General features: G+C 36.4%; 1 protein-coding gene across 1 annotated transcript in view; it reads right to left on the reverse strand.

Annotated features, from left to right (window-relative positions):
* ERCC6 (ERCC excision repair 6, chromatin remodeling factor) overlaps window positions 1-15,447 on the reverse strand; it is a 48,045-nt gene that overhangs the window by 2,658 nt on the left and 29,940 nt on the right. Inside the window, 12 exon segments of the mRNA XM_075423386.1 lie at window positions 362-440; window positions 775-976; window positions 1,605-2,327; window positions 2,406-2,551; window positions 4,424-4,518; window positions 5,576-5,695; window positions 6,129-6,239; window positions 7,004-7,222; window positions 9,014-9,109; window positions 10,532-10,648; window positions 12,008-12,184; window positions 12,648-12,818. Of these exon segments, the coding sequence (XP_075279501.1) occupies window positions 362-440; window positions 775-976; window positions 1,605-2,327; window positions 2,406-2,551; window positions 4,424-4,518; window positions 5,576-5,695; window positions 6,129-6,239; window positions 7,004-7,222; window positions 9,014-9,109; window positions 10,532-10,648; window positions 12,008-12,184; window positions 12,648-12,818 (2,256 nt within the window).

The raw sequence follows: 15,447 nt of genomic DNA on the forward strand, positions 1-15,447 counted from the left end.
CATGAACACTCAGAAGCTAGTCATCTGAAATACACAATAAAGAGGTAACATGGTCTGGTCTCAACTTTAGAGCTTTGGAAGTGGAAGAAAAGCATTGCTGGTCTTGAGACAGATAACCAGGCCATGCTGCAATTTGTAACTGGTGTACCTAATTAGCCCTCATCAAGATGCTACATCAAAACATGAAAAAACAAATTAATAGGTAACTAAAAATTCTAATCATATGGCAAAAAAAATCTAATCATAATCACACAGCAAATGGGTACAAGACATCTACAGTATAAATCATATTTGTTACATAAATAAGAACATCTCACATGTATCAGCTATTAAAAGAGAAACATCAGCTTGTGTCTCTTACCTTACACTTCTTCACAGGTGATGCACAAGTGGAATGTGAATAAAGTATCATGGAGTTTCTTTTTTGCCCAAACCGACTCCTAAAAACCGACAAAAAGAATTAACTCCATAAAATATCCTTCTCAAAATGATTAGGATAGTTTGCCAAAGACACTGACTGGGTTTGCATTTTGGGGTTCTCAGGAACCCTTTGCTAAACTCACTCTCCTCTACTGTGCAAAAATAATGCTTTCTTTGTACTTCAGAATAGACTTCCTAGGCTTGTAATGTGCCTTCATGTCTTTATTAAATATACAACATGAAACTCCACTTTGATACATGTTACTGCAAATATCAAGTGCAAAAAAAGATAAATCCATAGCATCCTAAGGAACTCTTCTATTTTTGGAAAAGCAGTGCGAGAACTGATCTTACTTTATTCCTGATGGTGCACCTGAAAGACCACTCATGCCTGTCCAGGTTGGCACACCAGAAGCAGCTCCTAAACATCGCTGTCGAGAGACTTTTAAGGCTCTTAAGGCATCCTGGGCTACTCTGTTTGCTTCTGCTTCCACCAGCACATAATCTGCAGTGGAAGCTTCCATAATGGCATCATGCTTCATAACACTGTGTACCCCTAAAAACCAGAAGATACAAGAAAAGATGAAGGAGGACATCTGTTAATTTACGTGGTTATCTGTAAAATTAAATATTCACCACTTCAGTGAATGCCACAGTCACATTTTTCCTTTTTCAGATTGATTATAGTCAGCACTTTAGTATAGTAATTTCTAATAAGGGAACCCCCTTCTATCAGTTAAACAATCAATTTGACAGCAAACCACTTCTGGTGTGCTGATGAGGTCATTATTCACAACAGACTTTGCAATTATGTGGGTAAATCGATCATTTCTATTGTTGTGGACAGAACAGACAGAAGTGAAACCCTTGTGTAAATGACGGTTGGTTACATCTTTATTTCCAGAAGAAACACTGCATTACTTCTATATCCAGAAGTATTTCTGGAAGGCTGTAGATCTGTCTGAACTGTTTGTGCCAAGGTAATTAGCATGTTCATAGCCGGAGCATTTCAGCAATGAACATTTTAATGTTTCACTACAGTAACAGAATAGATAAAATCACATTTTGCATTGTAGCTCTAACCATCAGAGTAACAGAACTGCTCCTTCCCTCACTTGCGTAAGTGTTATATACCTCTGCTTAAATAGTCTGACACTATTGAGCAGACAAACAGCAACAGTTACCTGATTTTTTGAAAAGTTTCTCCAATACATAATCATCATTTTTCTTTGAGTCTTCCTCCTCTTCACTGTTCTCCTTTCTGTATTGCTTTTGTTTCACTAGATGAGGAATGTGCTCCCCTTCAAATTTAGCATCTTTGCGACGTTTCTTCTTAGACTTATCTTTGTGACTCTCATGTGACACCGCATCCACCCTGTGCTTTGTTTTTGAAGTACATTTATAATGATTATTATCTAATTGCCCATCTTCAGTTTTAGCAATCTGCTTTTCCCAAGAGCCAGCTGTATCACATGTAAGGCTAAAATCTCCCTTGACATTTGCATTAGCTGTTCCATGTACTTCATTAGCCACCACAGCATTCAGACACCTGGCATTCTCTGAAGACTCTGCATCACCTGGCAATGACTGGGACATAGATTTCCCAGCAATTCCCAAGCTTTCTTTCTTGCTTTTATTCAATGAATTTATATTAGTAGCAGCTTGTGCATTATCTTTCGCATAGCTATTTTGGTCAAAGGCTTCCACATTTCCTGTGGTTTCCTTGCTTGTCTCTGCTTTACAAGTATTTGTCATGTGGGTGGTTGAGTAGGAATTGGATGACTTGCTGTACTTTGGTAAGCTGCTTTCTGTAAGATGGAGATCACCTTTAGAAGTGACATTATCAGGTGGCTTTTCAAGTTTCTGTTTCAGTTGGTGTTTTGGGACTTGAACATCTGAACCAGTACCTGAGGAATGAATGAAATTAGTATCCATTTATCAAACACTTCATTTTTTTTTTCTTTTAAATAGGAAAAAATGTGTACCTGCAAAAATTGCACTTGTTTCTGTCCCCTGAGACACATCTGGGCTGCTCAGAGTAAAAAGTTCATAAAGGTAATTTGATTTGAAAAAGCGCCTCTGCTTTGGGTCTTTCAGCACTCTGTTCGTTAAAAACTGTTTGAAGATTTGTCTAAAAAAGAAAAAAAGTACTTTGTGCATGAAACAATGTCTAGCTATGTTTAAGTACTGAATACAGTGCTTAAACAGAAAACAGTATAAGCCCAAACATTACCCTGCAGAACAATTAAGCAGTGGGAAGATTATATTAGTTTCCAAAAGACAATCTTGAGTTAGTAACTTTCAAACAACCAACTAAATTGTTAAACACAGGGATTTATTGTTTTGCAACAACTCCATAACGTAATAGGTAACCACCATACTGAAAGGTCCTATGAGGCATCCCTTAACTAAGTAATAAATAGCTTCACAGCTATATGTTTTTGTCCATTAAAATTGAAAACCTTGCATATATTACAATAAAACTATCAGAAAGCTGCTGAAAGAAAAACAAGAGCTTGTTAAAATTACAACATTTTAATGGTTCAGTTGGTTGGAGAGATCAAAAGCAGAGTAGCTCAGTCTGATGGTGATGACTGGATGACAGCCACTGAAAAGGGACATCAGACTTGTGGTTGAGAGAAAGAGAAAGAGACCCCATCTGCAGAGGACTGAAAGGAACAAATCTGGGGAGAACTAAGCTGCAAAAAGTCTTCTAGTATTGGTAAATCTATGCCATATCTGTACTATGTAGCTTTTGATTGCAAGTTCTAGGCACTATTTTCCTGTACAAAAATACATCCCTAAATAAAGCTGGATATCAGTTCTCAAGAAGTGTTTTTATCATGGTTTTGGCTCTGCTGGCACTAAGCAGACAAACTATTTTTAAATCCAATTAAAAAACAAGTTTAAATATAGGTGCCAGCTACTGTAGTGCACCCAGCAGAAGACTGTAAAGTTTTTAAGAATGAACTGAGCTTCATAGCTTCCTGCAAGGATGATGACATATTTGCAGGGAAGAAAACACAGACAAAGAGAAAAGACAACTTGCTTAAAGTTCAAAGTCCACTGCACTGTTCTGGAAATAAATTAATTTCTGATGGCTCTCTTGGCCCGTAGAGCCCACTTTCTTGATGTGGTCAGTGTTGTTCAAACAGAAGCATGCCAGAGGGACGCAAGCCAACCAAAAGCAGATGCTTTGTGTCCATGTGGTAACAGATTAAAAGAGGCACTCAGTAAGTGCGGGTATTTCATTATTTAGAGCTTTTCATTCATCTGCATTTTCAAAGAGCATATTCCAGTTGTAAAGAGCAATGCCTAGGCAGAGGATTCCCATGTACATTCATTTGGAATTCATGTGAGTGGAGCTAACTACTGAGAAAGCTGAATGGGAAAGCCAACGAAGAAGATTTCATTGATACATACAAGCACTTTAAGGCTTTAGTTACATTTTGGAAAAAATAACATGAATATGACTGGTGGTTCTTGGGATTTAATTCTCTCACCTTGGAATGATTTGGGAATAAAATCAAAATTGGGTTTGCAGAGTAGTAAATGGATGTATGTACCACACATCTTTATCTACCCTAGGGACACTCTAAAGAACTTGTTGATTTTAATTTGCATTTCAGATTTGTTGAGTCTCACATTCTGAGTAAGGGGCTCATTTTTTCCTGTCTATGCCTCATACTCTCTCATTTACAATGAATTCTGGATGTGCTAGACACAGCTGCTGGAACAGATTGATGAGGTATATTTAGCATGTGGGTTTTGGAGCTAGAGAGGCAGCAGCACAGCCCTGCAGCTGTGAGTCTAATATTAGAAGACGGCCCATTTCTCAGGAGAAATTTTTACAAGTTTTCTGTGACATGCCCATCATGACTAAGGTTGGGGGTTACAAGCCATGTGTGCACATGCACAGGTATGTCACTGTTACACCACCTCAGATTCACTACAAACATTTTCTTGAGCATACGGCTGTATCCAAGGAATCGTTCTGACTGACCTGTGGTATATCTTCTCTTCAATAGTACCTGCAGTGAGAAGCCTATACACAGTCACCTGTTTCTTTTGGCCTATTCTCCAAGCACGTTCCCGAGCCTGGAACACAACAGGTTTGATTACCAGACATTAGCTTCTTAGACACATGTTTGATAGAAAGCTATTTATACCACTGTTTCAAACCTAGTTTGAACATTTAACAAATAGTTCAAGAAGTTACATAGCTGTGGTATTTCTACAGCACTAGGACAACTAACTCAGTAAGAGAGAAAAAAAAATTAGAATGATTACATATGTAAAAAGACAAGTCTCCAACTGCACCAAGAAATCTATGCAAAAAATCTCAAAGAATAAATTATGCTAAAATTAGAATTCGCATCTAGAGTATGTACTTTACATATAGACTTATTCCAAAAGGGATCTATTTCACAACAGAGCTTTAAAATGCACATTTCCTTTGAACGTTTCTTCTTTAACTGAAAGCTTTCCTCCAAATATCTTGAACCAACTGCTACAACAGACCGCTCTAGGTCAGACTACACACTTGCAGATCTCAGAGCTATGGAGGACTTCCTTCAAAACCAGTTTTTAAACTCTCAAACATATAAGCCCCATACACTGTTAAGGGATCATATAACCCAGAGTCTCATCACACCATCAGATAAACAACAACTTCTTTAAGGTATTGGCTTAACAGCAGCTTCTAAGTGCACAGCTATATATCATTATTTATTGACAAAGCCAATTTAAGCAACACTTGTTCTCCTTTTGTCACCCCGCATTGCAACCATGAACAGTCATGCCTGTTCAAGAGCTTGTACAGCTGTACTCTGCCTGCAGAAACATCTAGTTTGCTTGCTTATCTATTTAAAAAAAATAGGCCATTTCAACTGTTTATTTGGCTATACTCTAAAGAAACTATATGAATCGACAATATTGAAGAGTGGTAAGGTGTAACAGTATAAAGAGGATGTGGTGGGAACCACTTAAATTGGCTTTGCCACAAGAGTAATCATAATGTGGAACTGCACCCTAAGCGACCATTGCTGGGAAGAGCAACATAGTGATTTAACTCTATTTGAGGAGACAAATGTCATTCCATCTTCAGTTTTATTTCACTTTAGCTGGTAAATGGAATGTAATGAACCAAACTCACCTGTGTGTCTGTACAGGGATTCCAGTCAGGATCATAAATAATAACCCGGTCAGCACCAGTCAAGTTAACTCCAATGCCACCAACACGAGTTGTTAGAAGGAAAATAAATATGGATTTGTCCTACAACACAAGAGAGAATTTACTAAAGCAAAAATTACCAAAGTACAATATAATTTTTTTCATTTCCTAGATTCTTTTATTATCAGCATTATTTGCAAAGATGCAAAGGGAACCAAGAGAAGGAATACATTTCCTCACTTGCCTAATATTTCTTTTGACAAATAAAAGTAGTTTGATCTAAATTTCATTTACTGTTGTCCAATAAAATTTCTTTTCCCCCTTTTCAACTGTGTTTTTTTTCTTAGCAGAAAACCCAACTGAAGTGTGAAAAAAATGACTGTTTTCCCGTCTCACAAAGAGGTTTCATTTGACTGAACTCCCCAGTTTCGTGTCTCAAACCTGAAGCAGTATATTTAAAAACAGACCAAAAAGGTATGCAAGAACCTAACTATACTCACTAATAGGCATTAGTGTGTGGGATGCAGCATCTCACCTCATTATATCTTGTTATAAGGGGCTGTCTGGAAGCTACTGCTGTGGTTCCATCCATCCTGAGGTAGGAATAGTTTCTGTCTCTCACAAAGACTTCAAGTATCTGCAACATCTGTTGCGGTGGAAAAATGTTAATGAAATCCATATGTGAAGACTAAGCAACTGTCTGATCAAGTCATAAGAACTTTTGGTACTAAATGAAGAAACAAGATGATGACCAAAAACTTGCGTATCTTATATGAGCAGAAAATTCATTAACTTATGTAATTGGGAGGGGTGGGGGGTGGAAGCTGTAGTTATTTCACTGCTGAATGCACGAGTAGAATGTTCGTGCTTGGTCTGGGAAGTCCAGAGCCATGGTTTCAAGACAATTAACCAGGTAAACGGTGCAGCATTCCAGGGAATCCATGGAAACAAGTCAAAGTCATGAATACACAGGGAAAACAAATGAAGGTCACTGTCTGTGCTACTAGCCCAAAGCACATGCTTCTGAGGATTAGATGTGCACATGCACTAAGCAGAGCGAGCAGACTGACTAACATTTCTAGCCTGAAACTACACAGTAGGGACAACACAAACATCACCACTGCTTCAGCCTGGTATTATATGGCTACAGCTGATACAAGCTTTGACCCAGTATACTGAATTTTGGCAACACTGCCACACCACTGTCATTCCAGTGAAGCTTACTGAGCTTAGGAACTGGTCTCCAATTATTCCAAAGACAGTAGTAATTCTGGTATTTTTTTCAGTAACATGTTAATTTTCTGAGAAGGACACTACAAAAGGTGGTTCTAATTACAGTCATGTTGGGACACACAAACACTTTTTTAGTTTTAGTAACAACTAAAACTAAAAACAATTAACTCATCTTACCTGTCTTGACTGAGTAAAAAACAACACTCTGTGACCCTGCTTGTGCCAAATTTTCAGCAAGGATTCTACCACTATCATTTTTCCAGAACGTTTCCAATATCCAAACTGATCTGCTTCCTCCACTTCAGCATCTGGTACACCTTTCAAAATCCTGGGACCACCAGAGAAGAGGTCAGGGTGGTTGCAAATCTTTCTCAAAGATACTAGTCCTGAAAAAATCTAAAGAATACAGGAGAAAAAAAATATTATTTTCTTGACAAATATGTGTGTCTATACGGGTTATGGTTGAGAAAAATAAAAAGCAATGGATTAATCCAGTTATCATCAAGAAGTTTGTTTTTAATAGTGGTTCACTCTTTAGAGAAGCCAATGGATGATAATACTTGTTTCATGGAAAGTTTTAGGAAAAATCAGTACAAAATAAGTTCAATGATATTTTATGTTCTTATGAGCTGATTCTAAGAGAATTCTGCAACAATTTCCACATTAGCAAAAGCAGTCCCTAGCTGTAACTCAGTCAAATTTTTCCTACTCAAAAGGAAAAATTCCACAAAGTTTGTTACTTGAAATTGTGTCCCTCCTTCCAACCCCCATCATGTTAGCAGGTAACTTGGGACAGACCTTAAGGATAGCAAGTATACCCACCAGAACGCATGGTAACAAAGAACAGAGGAGTAAACACATTTGAACAAACATATGAAACTGAAAGTTACCACTTCTGACGCCATGTTAGAAGGGTTCTGTTCAGTTATTCATTCAATAGTATTACAAGTGTTTGTTATTCTTCTGATATAACGGACACTCATAAAAATGAACTAGTTTGAAACAGCAAATCCCTCAATCTTCTGTCACTATGAGTTGGATGAGCCTGCTCATAATTTATGGTTTATTTGTACAATGGGGTTTTTGTTTTTCAGCTGGAATTCACTGCTGTCATCACAAAATATCTAATAAAAGCACTGACATTTACTGTTCAAAATTTTCAGAACTCTAGCAAATACGATAGTCCATTCTGTAACATCTTAGAGAAATTTCTGCAGATAGTCTTGTACAAGCCACCTCTTGAAGATCAAGCTCCTTAAAATAATTTTCATTGGGATAACTAAAATAGCTAGCTACTTGGAAAAAAACTTGGCCACTATACCTGTGCAAGATTTGGAAAAACAAAAAAGTCAAAATAGTGATAAGGTCAACATCTGCTTTGTACGGCACTGGAATATACATGGTTGTACTGACCATACAATTAACTGGAGCCACTGCGGTTGAGGGGAGAAAGGATTTCACAGTTCACAAGACACGAAAGCATGGTGACTTATGCATTATAACCAAGAAATATTACATCTCCTCTTACAAACAATAGATCTGTATCCTGCAGCTAAAATGGGGATGAAAAACATCCGCTGAATGCAGACAAAAGTAAATGGACCAGATGTGTGCAATGTAGGAATCACAGGGAATAGCAGACTTCTTACACAGGCAACAGCAGGCATTTGAAACTATTTCAATTAGTGTTGTCATCCTGGCCACAGCAATTTCAACACTTATGTTGCAAGGATGGAGGCAAAAGATGTCGAAGTGACCAGTAAGACAATTTGCTCTGCTGTATGCAAGACTCTGTAAAAACATCAACTGTTGCAGTTGCATCATGAAGTTATCATACCTGAACTGTACTCTCAGGACAAATTACTCTTTTCCTTTGTTTTGCTTTTGCAATTGGTTAAAAGCTTGCATACAGTAACTTATAGCAGGTCATGCAACAAGCTATAATCTGTTCCCAAGTCCGCAAACATATTGCGAAGCCCATTCCATTCCTACTTTCATCTTGTCATGTCACTACACAGGGATCACTAACTCTACATATTCCATGGAACACTTCTGAGGAAAAAAGCAGACATCCCACAAATGCAGAACCGAGATCAGTATGTTTGTTTCCCTTACTGCTCAGAATCCAGCTAGAAGAACGCAAAGTTCATCAAACTCTACCTGCCATTAACCTTAATTAATGCTAACCTGCATATCTCCATTGAGAATCTGGTAAACTTCTTTAGAGTCGATGAAATTTTGATAGACTTGACGCTGCTCATCGGTCAAACGGCAAAAGAGGACCTACCAAAACAAACGAACAAACTGCTGTGAGCTCCAGATAGACTAAATTCTAAAGTTTTACAACGTGCTACAATGAAGCTTCACAGACGTCTGACATACTGAAATACTAAGTTAAAAGGTACTGTATAGAAATAATCAGAAAAAAAACCTTAGAATTTTTAGAGAATGAACATAATCATTAAGACGGGTTTCAGGAGTTTTTCTGTGCCCTTTCCCCGTTATTTTGTCCCCTCAAATTGCTTTAGTTTTCAAAGTGCTGCCATTTTCCAGTTTTAATGAGGTAACGGTGCCATGTTAGCATTCTCTCAAAGCTACATTTGTAAGAAACACTTTCTATTGTGTATTTGTTATGTCTCTTACAACTTGCAAATTCTTAACACCTCATGGGAAAACTAGGTTAGCATGTGTAATCTGTTCTGTCTAGCCTTTGAGTGTGAGCATGTAATGATTTTTTAGATGGGCTAAAGCAGAACCAAATCACTTCCTTGCATCCTGCAAGACACCAACATTATGCCATTAGTCAAACTTATGTAGTGCCCTGTGATTGACATGACCAAAAATAAAATTTAATCTGTTTATGACTGCATTTTTTACAGTAAGTAGTACAGACTCTTTAAAGTATACAGAAATTCAAAATTTGATTAAGAAAATCAATACACTGTACAGCAGAAATTGAGTATGGCCTACTCATTTATTATGTACCTTTCAGCACTGTCTTACAAAGACTAGCATGTCTACTTCTCTTTTAGAGGGAGGAGACAGGAAGGAAAAGAGTGAGGAAAGAACAAGAAAGCCTGCAGCGCTGAAACCTGAGTGGCAGAAGAATGTAATAATTACTACAAATGAGTATTCGTAAGAATTTAAGTTGTTCAAATAATCCTTTCAACCTCCTCTACTTTGAATCAAAATGTTTCCTACAAAATATCCCACCTCTTTGTAGAGCAAAGAAGTTTTAGATCAAAAGGCTAATATTTTCGCAATCTATTAGAATGTAGAGGCCCAGTTCGCTTGCAGTATGAACAACTGCCATCAAGTATGTCGCTACTATTTGCTGCCCAAATTAACCTTCTTACAGCAGGAAACAATGTTAAAGCATCCAAGAGATCCACCATAGGAAACACCCCACAGACAACTCATTTGTATGTAGCTGTGACCTTAGAGGACAGTATTAAGCAGACCTGACTGCACTTCACATATCCTTTGATTTTAGGTGAGAGTATACTTGTATAGACTCTGCAAGACTATGATCATTTCATACTCAGAAAACCGGTGAAAATAATACGTAACTTGAAAGCTCTACATCTTATCTTTAGCTAAAACAGCATTTCATCTGCTATTAGCACAAGTTATTTCCAAATGTCCATGAAAGATTGGGTTTTGGGGAGGGAGAGGGCTCAGATCTAACAGTAAAGATAAGCAAACCTGTTCGTTTTTATCTGGAAGTGAAAGGCTCATTTTTACATCAGCCTTCATTCTTCGCAGCAAGTAGGGGTTTATGGTGTCCCGTAACACACACGCACATTTGTATGCAGTTTTTACCTGAAGAAGGAACAAAAAGCAAAAGTTCTATTTTGGTTCTTGCTGTTAATTTTAGCAACAAGCAAAATTCCATAATTACTAATCAGAAAATCCTAATAAAATGAGATGGTCTATGATTTACATGGATCTACAGTTACATATTCAACACAACATGAACTGCAATAAAATTCACGTTAGCAACAATAACATTGAATAACTAAGTATTCCTCAGATACAACTACATTATCTTTCCTAATTCAGTGGAATTTAAAAGATACCAGAAATGAGCAATTTCTTTCAGAAATCAATCTAAGAAGTGAGTATAAATATGCACAGAACCAAAATCCCCATGAAAAACTGTTAATACATACAGTGAAGATCAAAAAAGAAGCCTGCAGCAATGGTGCTTACTAGACAGTAAGTGAAGATTAGTGCCCACTTGAGACTATTAAAAAAAAAAAATCAGTACAAGAAAATCCCCATGATCATAGAAATGAAAGGTCACTTTGGCCTTGAATGGAGCATATGGTTCTATAATGGGTAATGGATGTGTGAGATCGGTATTAACTGTACATAATGGCTAAAAATACCTTCATTTCTCTTAAAGCAAAACAAAGAATATAATAAATTATTGATCTGTGAAAAACAAATTGGCTGTCCAATTTAGTAAATTACTAAGCTTTATACAAGGGAAGTACTTAAACTCAAAGAGAAAATAAAATTTTAGAAATGTATGTGTGCAAAACATTACCCAGAATATTTATCAGGATACAAGTTCATTAACATTTATATAAAACTTAGTCTGAAGATTATTATGCAGACAATTTATCTATAAACTAATCTGAAAAACATTGAAGAAGTCATAAATACTGAGAACCAGAGCTACAAAGATTAGTAGACATACTTGTTCAAAATAATATTCCAAATGAACTATTTAATTTTGAAAGCAAAAATTACCTACTTTCAGATTCCCAATACCTATTTTAGCTTTTTTTTTAAATGAAAAGAGTTTTCAGTTCGGATTTAAGGATTCCTCTATTCCGTAATTTGCTGAAGCTTGATATCAAACAGGAAAGTTCTATTTCAATAGACTAAAATATGAAACCAATCACCTCCCACCCCAACTTGTTTATCTTTACTTCATATCAAAGAATACTCCTACTGATTTAAACTTTAGGGCTTCTGACAAGAAAACCTTTGTTTATAAACGAAATGATCTCATTTAGCTGAACAGTTCCTTTCACATACACAGCACTACAACATGCATGGAACTCTCTTTTGGGTTAGCGTCTAGAACATACAGCATAAGGCATTTAAAAGTCAGTTTTGAAACAACATAACAGTTTCCTTCAAGTAAAGTGATATTTTTGATGCATTTACCTGGACAGGAGAGGCATTGGAATATCCTCCCATGGTTATTGGAACAGAAAATTGCTCCATGAACACAGGCAGTGTTCCCAATTTCCCTGGGAATACAAAGTCAAAGAGGGACCAGAGCTCCTTTAGGTTATTTTGCACAGGGGAGCCAGACAAGATGATTCGATGGGGTGTGCGGAACTATTAATAAAAAACAGAAAACCAAAAGAAAGTTAATTCCATGAATCATGGTGTAGCCTGCCTCAGAGGATATTCAACTTCACCATCAGTGAATTATCATTTTAATATATGTGGCCTCATATTCCTGAAATAAACAGCTTTCTGCAATATATTTTCCATAAACTGTTAGCAGAAAATGAACATCAGCAATCTGACATTTATCCCTAACGGTAAAGTACTAAGTACTACACAATTTAATATTTTCTTTTTTTTTTTTTTTTTCCTCACCCATACTTCTGTAAATTTACTGATGTAAAATCATTAAAAATGTTAAGTAAATCAGTCAAATATAGACCATTGTGCTCTATGTTTTCATTCTTTATCAATGGTCGAATGTGTATTTTTATGATAAAGTAATACAGGCTATTAGATTTTGGAACCTCCCCCAACCCTTAAAATATTTCATTTATCTTTTATAAAGTACCTGCTTGCATGCAAGTGTGACTGCAGCGTTTGGATTTCGGATTTTGTGACCCTCATCCAGAATCACATAATGCCAGTCATAGCTGTGGATGTTATCCTGCATCAGCCGAATGTATGAATAAGACGTAATTAAAATTCCATGGCATGAAGCAATTTCACGAATTAGTTTCACCTAAAAGCAAAAGGTGTACGTTGTCAGTAACAGCGAGACAGAAAATTCAGACCTACTGAACTACAGGTTTGCTGTCCAAAGTATGTACAAAAAGTTTTGAAAAAGCAGATACATAATTTACTTTGCAAAGAAAATACGTATAGGCAAGACTTTGATTCTTAGCTTATCTGTAAGAGAATGAAGCACTTGAATACTGTGGTGTAACAGAACAGAATTTGATCTGAAGCCTGGTCAGAAGGAAAAAGTGGTGTGGTTTGTTTTTATTTTTCTTTAAGGCAATGTCTGATAAAACAAACCTTAACTTTGAATAACATAACTGGTTTCTTCAAGGTCTCCTATATTCACCTCACAAACCCAGCTTTGTGTACTGCATGCAAGATCTAGAACTTCAGAGGAAAATTAAACAAGTGAAAAACTGAAAAACAATCACAAAAATCTCTTTGGTTAATCCTAAATTCTGTCCAACTGTTCTCATTAAAAGAATAAATGTATTTGGTATTGTCTTCAAATTTTGTGCTTCTCTAGTATCCTTCCCCTAAGTTTTTACTAGCTTTTATAGCTGTAAATTATGTAGGGCAGAGACAGTCTGCATCACCTTCCACAGCCCTCACACTATTCAAGACTCATCTTTCTTGCATTTATCCTCCACATATAAATGTAGAAAACTTGAAACAGAAGATGGTGGGCTGGGAGGTAATTCCGGATGAAATAAACATACTAAATGTAAAAGAAAAAAAGTAAAACCACCACAGAATTTACTAAAGGAAAGAAAAACTGTTATTACTAGAAATGTCTTTAAGGAAAGTGATGCTGTGAAAAGCCGGAGGTGAAACCAAAACAAAACCAATAAAAACAAAAGGGAAAAATCCATCTCAAAGACTCAGATGGTGTTAAAAGTCCATGATGTCTTATTGTAAAATTTCTTGCTAAAACACATAACCTAAGATTCAAAAAGCAATTCTGTGTTTAACTGTTCAAGAATTTCTACTTTCTGATTATCATCTCCTGATAAAACCATGACACATTATTTAATGTTGACATCATGATTCTCAGGAGACTATGTAATCTTTAGAACAATTTGTATTATATACAGAGTAGGATTTCTAGACAGATGTGGACATCCAAAACTTAATTCTACCTGGTAGATTGCCCATAGTCTGCAACCATGTCCTAGAGTCTCAGCAATGGCCTATCATAGAATATCGTAGACATCTCTACCCAAACACTTCAGACAATCTCCAGCGATTTCAAATTAAAAGCTTGTAAAATATGTAACCTCTCCTAGTTTTTGCAATTAATAGGGTATGTCTGCAATTAGCCTGACTTACAGAATGCTACACTGTTGTCATTAAAAGATGTTTTGTGAAAGTGCTGCTGTTCTTATGGAGGCTCCAGAGACCAATCCCTCCTAGAGGGCAAACAGTGGACTAGTAGAAAACAACAGCCATAAATCACGTTGTCAGGCAGCAGAGAGAACAGAAGTGAAACACAGGCACATGAAGGCCATTCACTGTAAACACACCACAGCAGAATCCTAGTCAGGATTTACTGAACCTGTAATTAATTAAAGTTTCCTTCAAGCTACATTTTTAATAAACAAGGATTTGTGCTGACAATGAAGAAACACAACAACGCAGTTTTATCAACTCACACTACAACACTTATTAACTCTCATTTTACCCCACTGGGTACCTCCTCAGAGGTTGCCCCTTCGCTTTAGATACAGCTCTTGGAATAATTTTAAATATTTTTAACTACGATAAAAGATTTACTATTGGATACGCACTGTTTTGAGGCTGTGGCATTTCAGAATTTACGCTATTTTTTCCTGTTTGGTTAAATTCAGGCATGTTTAATCCCCCCCACCCCGGAAATACACTTCAATGAAATATTTCAGGGCATGCACTGTTAAACTGAAAGAAAAAAAAAAAAAGAAAAAAAAAATTTCAGCTTAAGAGAGACAAGTCCTACTAATGCCAAAAAATTACACAGCAGTTATCTAGTTCTGGAATTCTGAACTCTGGCCTTTAAAAGATGCTAATGAATAGAGGAACATGCAAGTAGATTGAGTAATTATCATTTTGTATTTTTGTTCAGTACAGTATTTCAGGCCTTTAGAATTCAAGGACAGTATTTTCTCCTAACTTAAGCTGATAAGTTGACTGTTTTGCCTTGTCTTGCCTCACTTCTTAAGGCTAAAACATTTATGATTTATTCTAGGAACACACCTCTAAGCAAATGTGTTTTTTTCTGTTGGTACCTAGCTACAAATTTGTTTCTGAAGCTACAAAACCAGCACAATTTTTTTGACTGATGCTTACAGAAGTAAGGTTTATTTTTTTAGCATAAAGCAGTCTTTTACAAAAATATTTAAGAGGACCTGAACTCTTCTATAATATTATGTATTAAAAATGGTAATTTTCTTAAACAGAAATCTGTATGTTAAGACTGAACTGAAAAAACTAGACCAGTGATAACTACAAAATTCTCTGAATGTTTAGATGCCTTTAAGGCAAGTGTGAACTTACAGAGATCATATCTAGTCACTTACACAACAATACATCACTTGCAAATCAAAAATGCATTCTTCAGCAGGCTTATCACTATCTCATAACCAACCATTAAGCCC

Source organism: Opisthocomus hoazin, chromosome 6 (assembly GCF_030867145.1).
Source record: "Opisthocomus hoazin isolate bOpiHoa1 chromosome 6, bOpiHoa1.hap1, whole genome shotgun sequence".
Lineage (NCBI taxonomy): Eukaryota > Metazoa > Chordata > Aves > Opisthocomiformes > Opisthocomidae > Opisthocomus > Opisthocomus hoazin.